The sequence below is a fragment of the Gorilla gorilla genome, chromosome 1 (genome assembly GCF_029281585.2).
Source record: "Gorilla gorilla gorilla isolate KB3781 chromosome 1, NHGRI_mGorGor1-v2.1_pri, whole genome shotgun sequence".
NCBI lineage: Eukaryota > Metazoa > Chordata > Mammalia > Primates > Hominidae > Gorilla > Gorilla gorilla.
The window spans coordinates 116,059,212-116,075,937 of NC_073224.2; the positions used below are offsets into that span (position 1 = coordinate 116,059,212).

General features: G+C 43.9%; 1 protein-coding gene across 1 annotated transcript in view; it reads right to left on the minus strand.

The window, feature by feature from the left end:
- Window positions 1-16,726, minus strand: part of PDZK1 (PDZ domain containing 1) — a 36,826-nt gene that overhangs the window by 3,866 nt on the left and 16,234 nt on the right. Inside the window, exons 2-6 of the mRNA XM_055356920.2 lie at window positions 12,962-13,173; window positions 11,630-11,879; window positions 7,637-7,773; window positions 6,050-6,245; window positions 3,574-3,770 (exon numbers count right to left, since the gene is read on the minus strand). Of these exons, the coding sequence (XP_055212895.2) occupies window positions 3,574-3,770; window positions 6,050-6,245; window positions 7,637-7,773; window positions 11,630-11,879; window positions 12,962-13,173 (992 nt within the window). The remainder of the gene's footprint in view (window positions 1-3,573; window positions 3,771-6,049; window positions 6,246-7,636; window positions 7,774-11,629; window positions 11,880-12,961; window positions 13,174-16,726) is intronic.

The following is a 16,726-nucleotide window of genomic DNA, read 5'->3' on the forward strand; positions in this document are numbered from 1 at the left end:
ATAACACTATTTTTATCACTATCCAAAGATTCAAAGCTACTAGAAGAGACCAACCCATATACACAGTAATAATTGGTGAGAGGGTGACAGCTGTTATATGGTCACATATTGTAACAAAAGTTGATTCCAACCCTTTGCTGCTTGCCAACACCCTCCCCTTCCAGACCTGGGATCTGTGCTTATTTTGCTATGTATTGTTGTAGGCATTAGCTGTCACTTCTATTATGCCAAACTCTCCAACATCTTTAAATACTCCTAATTCATATCAACTCCCAGACCATCCATGTGAAGAAATGATGATCTTGAATATCGAAGAGGCATAGAACGGGAAACAGGATTGATTTTTTTGTAACAGAATTACAAGCCTAACTGGCTGTTTTAGTTGAGACAATTAGAAGGGTGGACCTGGGTATGGCGTGATCCTGGATCAGCAGCTAAATGGCTGCCCACACGTGTCCGGAACATTTGTTAGGTGATGAGTAGGAAATCAAGCAATGGAAGGTGAGCACAGTGTGGGCTCTACTTCAGATCGCACTGTTTAGCAGCCTGACTAAAATTAGATTTTTAGTCTTCTGGTTATCATGTGTCTTACTAACCACAAGACCACATCTCCTTCCTTTCTAAGTGAGAATACCACCAGCACAGAACCTCCTAGTTACCCAGTTCAACTAACTTCAGACCTTTCAGTCATATACTTGCAACAGTTCCACAATGGAGCCTTTCTCTTTAAAATATGGAAAATTATCAGGTGACTCATTACATTGAAAAATACGTCTGATAACACTACCCAAACAAGCAAATCAACTGTATCTGACAGTCGCAGTTCATCTCGAGGCAAAGTGCAATAACATTAAAACACTTGAGATTTTGGCCGGGCTTGGTGGCTCATGCCTGAAATCCCAGCACTTTGGGAGTACAAGGTGGGCAGATCACTTGAGGTCAGGAGTTCGAGACCAGCCTGGCCAAAATGGTGAAACCTCATTCTCTACTAAAAATATAAAAATTAGCCAGGTGTGGTAGCACACACCTGTAGTCCCAGCTACTCGAGAGACTGAGGCAGGAGACTCACTTGAACCTGGGAGGCAGAGGTTCCAGTGAGCTGAGAACATACCATTGCACTCCAGCTTGGACAACAGCGGGAGACTCTGTCTCAAAAAAAAAAAAAAAAAGAGATTTTATTCATGCTTCATTCAGATAATTGGGTGTCTAGTATGTGCCAGGGACTGCTAGAGGGTTGTGTTTTACTCACTGATGTATCTCAAAGATCCACCCTCCACCCCAACCTACAGGGCTTACTTTGGAGAGGGGGGAAGGAGATGATGAGGGCAGGCTTCTTTTTAGATCAAAGTTCTCTATTAACCAAAACAGAAAAATTACAATTAAATAATTCTATGATAAGATCAGGAGGGGTCAGAATCCCCTTTACAACAAACAGCTGCAGCAGCCACCTCTGATTTCTGCTTGACTTTCCACCAACTGCAAAATGACTCATCATTTCTGGCAGCTTCAGTTGGTTCTTAAGCCAAAAGCTAGCTCCCTATGGCTTCTCTGGTCCTGTTGTGCCCCATAGGACACCTTAAAAAAAAATGTGTGGCCCGGGCGTGTTGGCTTATACCTGTAATCCCAGCACTTTGGGAGGCCGAGGTGGGCGGATCACAAGGTCAGGAGATCGAGACCATCCTGGCCAACATGGTAAAACTACTAAAATACAAAAAATTAGCTGGGCATGGTGGTGCGCACCTGTAATTCCAGCTACTCAGGAGGCTGAGGCAGGGGAATCGCTTGAACCCGGGAGGTGGAGATTGCAGTGAGCTGAGATGGCACCACTGCACTCCAGCCTGGTGACAGAGCAAGACAACATCTCAAAAAAAAAAAAAAGTGTGCTCCTTCTTACATGTAATAGCCTTTCAAATTCTTGAAGATGCTCTCTTCTCCAAAGCCTTACTCAAGCTAAATACTCACATGGTGGCTTCCAAAACCTCTTCCCTGGTTACCCTTTTCATTGCCTTCTTAAAGTGAAGTTCTTGAAACCGGACACAATATTGATTGAACAAATAGAACATTTAGATGTGTGAGGCATTATTCTACATGCTCTGAATATTCCAATTCAACCCTCATAGCCACCCTTCACTGTAGCTACTACCCCTCTCTTACAACTAAGGAAACTGAAGCACAGAGAGAGATGGTAACTATACTACCAGGAATTCCAAGTATGGTCTGACCAAGTAAGTACAGTAAGATGGTCATCTCTAGAAGCCAAGTGTCAGTTAATTTTTAAATTACCATATTTGGATGCGGCAACCACTTGGACTATCAAGTTTCTGGTCTTTTTCTGTAGTCCTCAAATCAGGTCTCACCATGTGGTATTCATACAATTTACTTTTAGGTTAGTATAGTACATCTGAAATTTATTCTTATTTCTTTAGTTTTCATTCTTTCTATCCTAACTAAATATTTTGAGTATTAATTACACCATCCAGCAAATGAATTATCTAGTGCCACTTTAAGTATGTTAATATATTTTCCATATCTCCTTTCAACTTTAAGCACATAAACGGTTAGGAACAAGTAGCATGCCATTAGAGACTTCTATTCAAGTTGATATTCAGGTTGATATCAAGTATTTTCTAGGTATGATTGTTCAAGTAGCTAAAAAAAAGCCATTAATCTAATTAACTGCTTAATCCTGCTTACAAGATTATCTTGAAAAAATGTGCTGGGGAGTATGGTATAATGAATTACGGGTCCAAGAATTTGGGTTCAGATACCACCTTCAGTCTTTACTAAGCTGCGTGACTTTAGCAAAATGCTTAGTCTCTCTAAGCTTCGGTTTCCTAATCTATGAGGAGGGCCTAAGATATCACCACCCATCATATTCCCCCCTCTGTACCGCTTATTTTAGATTCTACTATCATTGTATATCACAGAGGACATTTATCTTGTTCATCTTTACAATCACCACTTAGCAAGACAGATGGTACTTAGAAGGCCCCCCAGGTATCTGTTAAACTAGACAACCTCAGTTCTTGTGTTAAAAGTGAAAAAAAAAAAAAAAAAAAAAAACCTTAAAACATGCAGTAGTGGGTGTTATGATAAAGAGCTGTTAAGAGAAAATAAAGTTAGTTTGATTCAGGTTGGTCTTGGTCTATCTGTGTTTCTTTTTTATTTGCTAAGGGCTTACAAGTTGTTTAATAATCCTTTCTAGGCTTTTATGTGCAGTTGATAGCACTTAACTGACCTAAAGCTTAAAATCTAATTGTTTCCTATTTTGGGAACAATTTTATTTCCAGGCTTATATTCTCCATAGATTTTCTCAGATCACCAAGAGTAAGCCTGCAGTTATATTCACAAATTCTTTCAAAATCTTAAGACCAAGGACTTAAAACTCATTTATCAATCATTTGGCATTCTCTTATCACTACCAATTTGAGTTGAGCTTCAGTTTAGCCTTAATGATGATTGTTATGCCTCTTCCAGTTTGAGGAACAAAGTCCTAACTCAGTGCAAAAGTTGAGGTCATGAGTGAATGGGCCCAGCCTTAATGCATGGAATATATGGCCTTGTATTACTTACCAGTCTGTACATGTTGTCCGTCTCTTTGTCTACCACCAACAGTGAAGTCTGATCTCCACCCTTTCTAATCATTTCTACCACACTGTCATGATCCAGGGTTTCCACAGACTCGCCGTTGACAGCAACTACCAGATCATTGTTCTTCAAGCCAGCCTCCTCTGCTGGACTTCCAGAATCTATGTCCTTGATGATTTGACCTACCCTCCCCCAACCCCAAAAAATAAAATTATCAGTAAGTCCCCTAAAAAATTAAAACAGATTTTCTGCTGGAGCCCAAAGCCCTGATGAAATAGATAAAAAAGGCATGCTGAGTACAACTACCACCCCTTCCACCAGCATCCCAGGAAGCTTATAAGCACACTATCTAGGCTCATTTCCTGCTCAGAACTCACCCCAGAAACTAACCCAGCAATTAACAATGAAGGGGTCTTAACGAAAATAATCCTGTTACTAAAAGTGTCTGACATTTGATTTTGGCAAAATAGCGTATTAAAAGGCTGCAAGTTCCCAGAAAGTCAGTGGGCATACTTGTAGCCACGCGTCTTATGTAAAAGCTGTCATAAAAGATGGGGAAGAATAAAGAACAAAACCCAAAACTTTGGACCTTAAGAAACCCATGCTGGCATTTTAGTAGCAATTGGGTGTGTTCGGTTTTGAATATATTTGTATATACATGCCTCCATGTGCCTTTGGCCTTCTGGTATCTTCACCAGATGCTGCCTTTTTTTTTTTTTTTTTTTAACAAGTTCCTGTTTCACTTTTCCAGCTAGCTGCTGGGTATCTCCAACAAAATATCTCATAGATCTCTCAACTGTAATGTATTCAAACCAAAAATCAGCTCTGCCCATTCTCCATCCCAAAGCCCCTCCTCTTGGTTACCTGTTAGTGGAGCAACATCATCCCAGTCACCAACACTTGGCAATTGATTCTTCCCCAGCATCCAGTCCCCATATCTAGATGATTGCTAAGTCCTCTGATGCTACCATAATACCTTACACATCCCACTTCCTCTACCCTGAATGCAGTTTGTATTAGTTCCTGCCTAGAATTCTACCTAAACTATTACAGCACCTTACCTACTGCTTTCCCTTCCCCAGTCCTTCTGTCTGATACAGATCTGCCTTCAGATCCATCTTGATGCACATTCCTAACCAAGTCACTTCCTGGTGCAACAGAATGAGCATGGGCTTTGGAACTAAACAACTATTTGACCTTACATAATTACTGTATCTTCTCCAAGCCCTCAATTTCAGCAGTTCTTCTTGCATAATTGTTAGGAGTAATTGAGATGTGCAAAGCCCCCAAGACATTATAGGCTGGTTTTTGTTCTTCTCCCTTATACTGCTCAAAAAACAACTCCCCATTGTCAGATAAGCCAAGTTCAAACTCATCAGTCTTGCATAGAAGTCCCCTTGTCACCTCTCTCCAACCTACCTTTCCAATGAATTCTTGTACTACACATCATGTGCCAATTAAACTGCCAGTGTCTCCTGACTGTGTTCACATGACTCCCACCTTGCTGGAATGATCTTCCTTATCCCAGCTCTGTCTACTTTCCCAAATCTATTCATGTTACAAAGCCTGAACTCTAGTGCCACCCCTACTATGAGGGCTTCTGGTACCTTTTTAGTGAGAAAAGCTTACTCTAACGTTGAATTATCACAGTGCTTGATCTGCCCCTGTATGAAGGTACTAACCTCTATCTCCCTTCATTATGGACATACGTCTCTTATCTCTTATCTACTAAATGGTAGACTCCTTGACTAAAGAATTCCTGTCTGCTTCATATGATATTCTTTCTCCAAGGCACTGAGGATGTTTTTACAAAACACAAACCAAATTAATATTTGATAAATTAATGTAAACAGAGAGTGAAAAGAAAATAACAACTTATGGGCGAATAGCAGTTTGTACGGCCTGAACTCATGTTCTTTTATGTATTTACCTTACCTGAAAGAACCTAGTGTTCTTCCTATTGAGTTGCAAGGAAGGAGGACTCCTGGTTCTGAATCCCAAATCCTCACCCACACCTCGGCCTCAGGTCCAGCGGTGTGCTATACTGGCTCACACCGGCTCACAAAAGCCAATTCTGTGCAACACTTCATTGTGTTCAGTGACATCGTGTTAGTAAGTTGAAATTGGACATGGGAGGAGTATTTACATCACAAAATACTACCAATTTGGTACCGAAAACAAACGCTACCAATTTGGATTTCCCCCCACCCCCGCCCCAGAGAGCTAACTTACCAGGATACTGTTGCCCAGATCCCAAATTCTGCCTTATCTTAATGCTATGGAAACTTTTGATGCCCAACATCAGACCCTCATGTGACATAGACGCTGACCCAGCTGTGCCTTCTATGCTATGCCGCTCATGCATCTGGCTGGGAGTTGGGAACCTAATGGAACTCTGGAGTCAGACTGGGATGAGGAATTTGCTGGTTACACTGCCAAGTTTCCTGCTCTTGTACCTTACCTTTCTGTTCTGAGCCTGCCCTCAGATAGAAACCATAGCCATTGCTTCCTTTCTTCATCTCCACAATTCGGGGCTGGTGGGGTAACAGTTTCAAACTGGCTGTTTCTCTTTTGAATTGTATCTTCTGCTCAACATGACGCTTGTCAGTTTCTTTGTCCACCAGCAGGAACATGACACGGCTTCCTGACTTCTTCACCTGTAACAACACACACAGATGAGGAATGACATCAACCCCCAAGAACAATGCTGGGGAATAAGAAAGTTTCAGTATAAAGGCACACAGTCTCTAGGTTCAACAAAAGATATGGGATGAAAGGCCTGAGTTTAAGCTGTTACACTATGCCCTACCAGCTAACTGATATGTATTTATCGCCTTTTTTTTTTTTTTTTTTGAGATGGAGTGTCACTCTTTCACCCAGGCTGGAGTGCAGTGGCACTATCTCAGCTCACTGCAAGCTCTGCCTCCCAGGTTCATGCCATTCTCCTGCCTCAGCCTCCCGAGTAGCTGGGACTACAGGCGCCCGCCACCGCACCTGGCTAATTTTTTTTTTTTTTTTTGTATTTTTAGTAGAGACGGTGTTTCACCGTGTTAGCCAGGATGGTCTCGATCTCCTGACCTTGTGATCCACCCGCCTCGGCCTCCCAAAGTGCTGGGATTACAGGCATGAGCCACCGCGCCCGGCCTCTATCTCCACTTCTATAGTTGTTTTCCCTTATTTAAGTATGACCTACCCACATAGGTGCTAACTGAGCCCAAGTAGGAGCTGGAATTCAGAAAACCCATAAAGGTACCTAGATAAAAGCTAGAACGGGAGTTTGGAAAAGAAAAGAAAGTAAGGGTCCATGTCAAAAAATCATTCTACAAAGAGAAGGTTGGTCAATTTTTAAGGTTCCATATGACCTCAAAGGAAAATCTCGGTTATCTCCCACTTCCTATTAAAGCATTTCAGTATTAACGGCTCAACAGTGAACTTATTGTAAATTCAGAGGGCGCAGTGGCACATGCCCATAATCCCAGCACTTTGGGAGGCCAAGGCAGGCAGATCACTTGAGCTCAGGAGTTCAAGACCAGCCTGGCCAACATAGTGAGACCCTATCTCTACAAAAACACACACACACACACACACACACACACACACATAAAAATTAGCCAGGTGTGGTGGTGCACACCTGTAGTCCCAGCTACTCAGGAAGCTGAGGTAGAAGAATCATCTGAGCCCAGGAGGCCGAGACTGCAATGAGCCGAGATTGTGCCACTACACTCCAGCCTGGGTAACAGAGTGAGACCCTGTCTCAATCAAACAGTTCAGAGGGGGCTCCCAATCAGATACAAACAAGATCCAAAAGGTAAAGTTAATAATTTTGTAGACCTCATGTGAAACTAGGGAAGGTTTTATTCCAAAACCCTATATTAACACTGCTTATACCACTAGTGTGAGTCTGTTCACCCTTAATATGAAGGGGCAACTCAACTGGATATTTTTTCCATCATAAACTCATGCTGTCCCCTACCACCCCTGTCTTCCTGTCATCTCCAATGAGAATAGAGTGGAAGATAGGGTAAGAAAAGTACCCTTTGGGGCATACCTTTTCAACCACTTCCTCATGGCTGGCATCCTCTACATTCTCTCCATTCACTTCAATCAAGTGATCATCAGCCAGAACTCCAGCTTTCATAGCCACACCTTGAGGTGTAATATCAGTCATGTACACCCCCTTTTTACCTGGAAGAGAGTAGGGGTAAACTCCATGTGGAGACACAAGTGACTCCCTCTTGGATGGTAATCTGTGATGTTGACTTCTGATTAGCCCCAGTCCTGTGATTGCCTCCCGATTCCTACTTCATTTACTGTCCCTAATCTAAGAACATGTCAACCTTAATGTTATCACACAAATTATAGGCTATGATGCACTATAGCATTCTTGGCTATTGTGGAGGGCTGCCTTTGATTGTCTTGCTGGAGCACATATACCCTTTCCCTATGGTATATCAGCCTTGAGTCTGGGGAGTAACACAGAGATCTACATGTTTTGTGGCTGTCCAAGACCATGCTTCTGTTCGTAAGTTCCCCTGATAAATTCCAATGTACCAACAAACTGGATTTGCCTGCCTTGTCCTTTGGTTTCTCAGCTCCTTTGGCCTTTGAGGGACTGCTTTGCATACACCACCCTTTCACAGAACACTCCATTGCAAAGAAAAACTAGAAATCCAATGGTAAAGACTTTTCTCCCAATAGAAAAGTTTGTTTGTGAAACAAACTTCTGATTTTAGAGCTAACTCGGCCTTTGGCTTCTGATCTAAAATCACAGTTATAGCTCCTGGCACTGAACTTGACACAGCCTTTACTCAGTGGGTATTTGTTGATTTGAATAGAATTTCTGAGGTCAGCTAAATGCAAAGATGGAATCTTGGGTGGCCTTGGCCCCTTGAACCAGAAAGCGCTAAAACATGCCCACACTGCATTATTGTGTCATATGCCCTTTCTTTGCATTTGTAGAATCAGAAAGCATCTTTACCATTCTCTCCTCTTCAGTTTGTACTATTATATTAGCCATCGTATGCTGTGGAGTCATCTCACCAAAGTAGGCTAACAAGGACGGGCACAGGAGGGAGGGAAGAACCCAAATGCATTTAGGTGGTGAGATTTAGGTGCTACTTACAGAAATGCTGTCAATTCTTCAAAGATATTAATAGAGCAGTTCCCCCTTAACCATGGGGGATACATTCCAAGACCCCCAGTGGAGGCCTGAAACTTTAAGATAGTATACCAAACCCTATATGTTTTTTCCTGTGCTTACATACCTACGATAGAGTTTAACTTATAAATTAGGCACAGTAAGAGATTAACAATAACTGAGCTAATCTTAGCAACCTCAGCATACAGTATTTTTTCTTTCCTTATTAAATCGAGAACTTTTCACTTAATAGAAGCACTTTACAGCCTTTTTTTTTTTTTTTTTTTTAACAGATGGAGTCTCGCTCTGTCACCTAGGCTGGAACGCAGGGCCGCAATCTTGGCTCACAGCAACCTCTGCCTCCCCGGTTCAAGCGATTCTCCTGCCTCAGCCTCTTGAGTAGCTGGGACTACAGGCACCTGCCACCGCGCCTGGCTAATTTTTGTATTTTTAGTAGAGATGGGGTTTCGCCATGTTGGCCAGGCTTGTCTCGAACTCCTGACCTCAGGTAATCCACTCGCCTCGCACTCTCAAAGCGCTAGGATTACAGATATGAGCCACTGTGCCTGGCCACTTTACAGCTTCTCTTTGTCATATCTGAACTGCCAGCATCACTATCGTTGCATTTTTGGCTTTTTTTTTTTTTTTTTTTTTGAGACGGAGTCTTGCTTTATCACCCAGCCTGGAGTGCAGTGGCGCAATCTGAGCTCACTGCAACCTCTGCCTCCCGGGTTCACACCATTCTCCTGCCTCAGCCTCCTGAGTAGCTGGGACTACAGGTGCCCACCACCACACCCGGCTAATTTTTTGTATTTTTAGTAGAGACAGGGTTTCACCGTGTTAGCCAGGATGGTCTCGATCTCCTGACCTCATGATCCACCCACCTCGGCCTCCCAAAGTGCTGGGATTACAGGCGTGAGCCACTGCGCCCGGCCTGAGCTATTATTTTTTATTGATACATAACATTTGTACATATTTATAGGGTGTGTGTCATATTTTGATACCAAGAGCATATAATGAACAAATCAGGGTGTAATATTTAGGACATCCATCCTTGAACATTTATCATTTCTTTGTGTTGAGAACATTTCAAATCTTCTTACAGCTATTTTGAAATGTACAATACATTGTTGTTAACTATAGTCACCCCACTGTGCTATCAAACATTAGAACTTATTCCTTCTCTCTGTGGGTTTGTACCCATTAACCTAGCTTTCTTCATCCCCACCCTACCCCACACACATACCCTTCCCAGCTGCTGGTATCTCTCATTCTACTCTCTACCTCCATGAGATTCACCTTTTTTAGCTCCCACATATGAGAATATGTGATATTTTTCTTTCTGTGCTGGGCCATTATTAAGCAAAATAAGGATTATTTGAACACAGTACTTTAATACCGTGACAGTTGACCTGGTAACTGAGTAGTAAGTAGTAAGACTAACAGGCAGGTAAGCACATGCCACGTGGAGATGCTAGACAAACAGAGGATTCACGTCCAAGACGGGGCAGGACAGCACAAGATTTCATTACACTACTCATAATGGTTCACAATGCAAAAATTATGTATGGAATTTTCCATTTAATATTTTCAGACCACAGTTGCCTGCAGGTAAGGTAACTGAAACTATGGAAAGCCAAACAGGATAAGGGGGGACTCTTGTATGTCAACCTAGGCAAGGGATCGCTTGCTAATGACTACATAAATCACTTGTAAGGAATGACAGTAACTTAAACTCTGCTTACTTAAACACTCAGCATTTCTCCTGCTACCTTGTTATATATTTGTCATGAAGAGACCATTTTCCTCATAAAGCTAACCTAAACCATTCACCATGTGCATTAATTAGCACACGAGCCAGATGAGTAGAATCTGAATTATGATTTTCTTTTTTTTACCACTTTACTGATAATAGGCTTCTAAGACGTGCCAAGCTTCCTTTGACTATGCACACCACTGTGTTTAATAACTGACAGACCTGAGAAATACCCCTTATCGTGAGTTTACATCTCTTGGTACAGGTTAAATAAGCCTTAGAAACTATTTTAAATTTACCACTGGTCTGTTGCTGTATCACTTGCCAAATCATGACCTACCACCAGTGCTTCTCCAGGCCCAGAAAGAACATAGGCAGAGGCAGTGTTCAAGAAGGAACCGACCAGCTAACACAGCTCCTCTGGTTCCAACCAATATCCCAGAGCCACGGTCAACTGAACACAGGTTAGTCTGCACCTCTGAAATTCTAGAAATAGAACTTCTGGTGCTTCCTGATGGTCGGGGTTTCTCAAATCACTATGTACCTCTTAGCTAGAGCTCAAAGATGCACCTCAGAACAGGTGGGGCTGAGCCGCAACTGAGGATACTACCAAATGTTACAGGAGGGTGGAAATTTTTGCGGTATTCTCAGCAAAGGTAACAGTGCCTGGCACATCAGCAGGTGCTCAAGAATTTGTTGAATAAATGAATGACTATCTGGGCACTCAGATAAAAAAAAAGATACCAATCTTACTCAAAAATAGCTATTATGAAGAATCTCATTTTTCTTGCCTTTTATTCCTTATTCTCCCCTTCATTTTCACCCTAAGAGGGCTAGAAGCATCAACCCTCTGGCCCCCTGACCTCAAAGAGTCCTCAAGTGTCAGCCTGACAAACACTCAGGGACAGGAGTACCCAGTGCCCCCCACCCCCACTGCTGTCCAGTGTCCCTCCCCCATTGCACAACTGTGCAAGGCAAGGGAAAGGGCAGGGTGGGAGTGAGAGATGGAGGGAGGCAAGCTGTTGCAAGCTATCTATAGCAACTGAAAAGTCAAAGAAGAAAAGTCATTAACCAGTAGCATCTTTGTTCTGGAAGCCTGTTGTCCGTGCCCTGCCCCTGCCTCCCCCTGCTCCCCAAAAAATTCTCACCTTGGACAGTTTTCAGAGAGAAGCCATAGCTGCCTCCCTCCTTCACGAGATAGCAGAGCCGGGGATGGGTCCAAGTTTGCACACCTCCATTCATCACAGGGGAAAGTATATTATCACTCAAACCTTGCTCCTTCTGACTTTGACCCAACTCTTTCAAGTCCACCCGTGTTTTCACTGCTTTCTCATAGGAATCCCCATCCAGAACTAGTAAAGTCACTGAATTCCCACTCTTTCTGACCAGGTCCACAACCTAGGAGGAAGAAGAAAAAGGTAACTTTAATAACCCTCTGCCAACTGCCAGAGGGAAATGCTGACCATCTGGCTCAATATCTGGCCCTGGAGATGCTGCTATTTGACCCTTGACACCCAAGTAGAAGCAGGTAGTTCCTCAGCCACCTCCATCCCTGCCCTCCCGAGATCCAGGTGCAGATTAGGCTGAGCTTCTGGCACTGCTGGAATTAGAGTGTGGTCCAACCCCAGCCCAGAGGGTTCTTACAAGACTGGTCCTTTCTAGAGAGGAGGGCTGCCCTAGATTGTAACCATTCCTCCCATGTGCATGGGGACAGCACAGTGTAAGGAAAAGACCATGCTTTTGGAGTCAGGCAGAATAGGGTAAGGCCAGACTCTCCCATATATCCTCAGCAGGAACATGTTAGCAAGCTAAGATATCTGTACTTAGCTTCCTAATCTGTGAAATTGTAACATATACCTTATGAGGTCATGATGAGGACTTAACAAGATAATGAATATAAAATTGCTGGCCAGGTGTGGTGGCTCATGCCTGTAATCCCAGCACTTTGGGAGGCCGAGGTGGGTGGATCACGAGGTCAGGAGATCGAGACCATCCTGGCTAACACGGTGAAACCCCATCTCTACTAAAAATACAAAAAAAAAAAAAAATTAGCCAGGTGTGGTGGCGGGTGCCTATAGTCCCAGCTACTTGGGAGGCTGAGGCAGGAGAATGGCATGAACCCTGGAGGTGGAGCTTGCAGTGAACTGAGATCGCACCACTGCACTCTAGCCTGGGTGAAAGAGCGAAACTCCATCTCAAAAAAAAAAAAAAAAAAATACCTAGCACCATTTTTGGTATATAGTGAACACGCAATTCATGTTAGACCTGACGCTATTCAAATCCAAGAGTAATGTGTACAGTTCTTGATTCCTCATAGGGGACTTGATTGGCCAACACGAGGTACAGCAATAAAGGTGTCCTGCCTTGCCAGTGGCAGCCAGGAAAGAACCAAACTCTACCAACCCCCAAAATTATAATCAGCAGAGAAGATGTGGGGGCTGAAGAGATCCTGGAAGAAAAGCCCCAAATGTCTCATTCACCTGCATATGTTCTTCTTTGTCCACAAAGACACCATTGATCCTAAGAACTCTGTCTCCATCTTGAAGGCCAGCCTTCTCTGCTGGGCTACACTTCTCAACCACCCGGACCAGGTGGCCCTCGGTGTCCTTCTCAATTCGCAGGAAGAAGCCATAGTTTTGCCCTTCTTGCTTGGACAGTTTACATTCTCGGGGGTTGAAGGTGGAGGTCATTTCTGTGATGAAAAAAATAAATTAATAAAACCATGGAAAACAGAATCTAATTGGAGTGAGAACCCCATCCTCCATCTCCTATAATTCTGTTCTTCCAATCACCAAATCTAGACTGCTTGGGTAGTAATGCTGGGGCACAGGAGGACACCTTCCAGAACTTGCTAATGATTTCCAAATCTGTTTCCCCAAGGACAACCTTTTTACTAGAGTTTCAGACCCACATATTTTTTACTGAGTACTGGACACAGATGCTTCCATTTCAGTATCTCCAACCAAACCCCTCTTTGTCCTCTGACCTAAAGAAATTAAGTCCAAATACATGACCCAAAAAATTTATGACAAGCCCACTCTCATTCAAACATTTGAAGAGCTTTTCAAGTTCAAGGAATCGAGGCTAAATCTGTAGACAAGATGGACCCATACTTTGCCTCTTCTATTGGGGAACATTATTACATTCCTATAACCACACGTGGTGAGTGTCATGCTGGGGAAGAATGCAGTGATAAGGGGGAAAATAACAAAGGGTCTTGGGAATAGGGAGTGGGATGGGAAGAACAAAGAACATTTCCTGAAGGAATGACACTTCCAAGAACTGAAGGATTAGTAGAAGCTTGGTGAGGTAGGACAGGACAAGGAAGAGCTTAAACCATTAAAAAAGGCAGGCACAGTGGCTCACCCCTGTATTCCCAGCACTTTGGGAGGCCGAGGCGGGCAGATCACAAGGTCAGGAGTTTGAGACCAGCCTGGCCAATATGGTGAAACCCCAGCTCTACTAAAATTACAAAAATTAGCCAGGCGTGGTGGCAGCCACCTGTTGTCCCAGCTATTCGGGAGGCTGAGGCAGGATAATTGCTTTAACCTGGGAGGTGGAGATTGCAGTGAGCAGAGATCACACTGCTGCACTCCAGCCTGGGCAATAGAGTGAGACTCTGCCTCAAAAAAAAAGGACACCAGGCCTTGGAGCTGGTCCAATATGTTGGAGATGCACTAGAAAAGGCTGTTCTGGCCCCTGAAGTCTCTAGCCACAGCAGAAAAGAGATGCTCGATAGAAAAGGGATTCCAGTGGCTAGGTTGGGGCTCTCCCTCCCAGACGCTTTGTCACCCAGGCTGCAGTGCAATGGTGCAATCGCAGCTCACTGCAGCCTCGAATTCCTGGGCTTAGGCGATCCTCCCACCTCAGCCTCCTGAATAGCTGGAGCTACAGGCACATACCACTATGCCCTGCTAACTAATTTTTTTAGAGACTGTGTCTCGCTTTGTTGCCCAGGCTGGTCTCAAACTCCTGGGCTCAAGTGATCTTCATGCTTCAGGCTCCCAAAGTGCTGGAATTACAGAATGAGCCCCCATGCCTGGCCTGAAGCAGCTTCTATTTCCATTCATCCTGCCCCTCCTGTTGCCCCATTGCAGGGGCAAGGTCCTGAGCCATAGGAGGAAGACAGGACAAGTGTAAAACCGACAGCTAGGGCTCCGGCACACAGTTATTATTAAGGGTAAGACTTCTGCCAGTGCCCCGACACCTGCTGGCTGAAAGCTTTTTCTTTTATAGGAGAATAAGAACAGGGGCCAGAACAGCAAGAGGCTGATACAGAAGGCAGAAGGCTCACAACAGAGCACTGGAGTCTGCTCTTCACACCACCTGCAAGGCAAGCCCTCAAGTTCCTCTCATCACAGTTCCCTACCTACAAATCAGAATAAACCACCTATCCCTTCCCTCCTGGAGGGACAAGAACGGATGACCACACAGGATATGGGGGAGGGTGAAGAATAGGCCACAAAGTGCTCCAGGCACCCTAGAAGCCATGGCATGGTGATTGAAGATAGCCATCCCTGACCTTCATGCCCACAGAGACGTACAGTACAAATCGGACAGAGAGCCCCCAGCTGCCCAATACCAGGCCTCTCCTGCAGTCTCTGCAAAGTCTGAAGCCCCATGCCGCCAGTGGCACGAGTGACTAAGTAGCAAAGAAAGAAGCAAACAAATAGACTCCCCATCGAGCATTGAGGCAAGAAAACAGCAAAGCCACTCACCAGTGGTCAACACCAGCACCTTGGGAGAGCTAGGCAGCTCTGCCTTATCAAAAGCCATGACCAGCTGCCGGGAAAACACCACTCTGGGATGAAAGGAGAAAATATGGCATCACCAGAGTTGAGTCACATCCAGGCACCTGTTGGTGGCCCATTCCAGCTCCCTCACCTTTCACTCCTCTTTCTGCTGATCCCAACCTGCGAGCATCAGTTCAGTTTCAGCTTGAGTTCACATCTATGTCCAAGCTCACCTGTAGATCCCTACACCTTTCCATTTCATAGAGCCAAAAGACCCCAAAAGAAAAAAAATCAGAAAAGAAAGACGAGGTCTCAATGTACTTTACTGGGAGGATCAGACAGTAATTACATAAATGAATAGGATCATTTCAGATAATGATATTTGCTGTGAAGAAAATAAAACAATGTCAAACAAAACATGCAAAGCCCTCTTAAAGTTGGGAGTAATTATTGGAGAACCTCATTCAAATCCTACAAAATTTAAAATATGTCCTTATAATCAGAATAAGGCCAACAGATACTATGTTTTCATCAAGAGATGAGGCTGTTTGTGATCAGCATATGAATGCTCATTTCTAAGGCACTCACACCCAAGACTCAACAATCTCACGCCCTGCAGTGTCAACCACAAACTCTTAATCTCTTTGTTTGTAGGCCAAGGATAGAAAGTGAAACCTCCTGACTAGGAGAACCAGCCCTGTGTCTGGAGAGAGGGGAAGAGGCAAAGGTTTTCCTATGTCTCACTGGAGACCGGTGAGCCTGACATACAAAGAAACACAAATCACTGTTTCTTGGCAGAATCTCAAGTTGACTTTTTTGTTTGAAGTTTTCAAACAGCCAGATGGTAATCGCTCAGATCTGCATCTACGGCTTTGAAGGCTCAAGCATTCAAGGTCAGTTTCTTTTTTGTCTGGTTGAAGCCAGAAAATTAGAGCCACTTTATACCAATAGTGAAATGCTACCATACTGGTGGGGAAACAGCTACTGCTGCAAGCCCCCAACTGCCTTCTGCCACTGTGTACTCCCCACCACACAGCCATTAATGGATTAATGCTATGGCCATCGATCTGCATGTACCCAGGCCAAACTGATTAAATATTTAACGCCCCCAACTGCACCAATGGGGAAAGCAGACCTAAACCTCAAAAGCCTGGTCTTACATGGGAGCCTAAAACTATTTGTTTCCTTTGCCATCTTGCAGAAAGATGATTCATCTAGGAGCCAAGGGAGGTGGGCTCTGGTCCACCTCCAGGCCTTGTTCTGTCTAGTCCACATCCTGGTGTTACTCTGTCCCCTAATTCAGAGCTGGGGTATGGCTCTTTCACAAGACTCTGTCATTGCTCCATGACAAGGATGCCTGGGACTCTGGAACACAGGGCCTAATTAGGAAGGATCTTTGTATTTAAGGATACTCTTTCCTACTTCTTTAACCCCACCTCATCTTCTGCCTCCTGAGAAAATCTAGAGATCAGACCCCTCTGGTGGATAGACACAGAAGAAATGAAGGCCTAT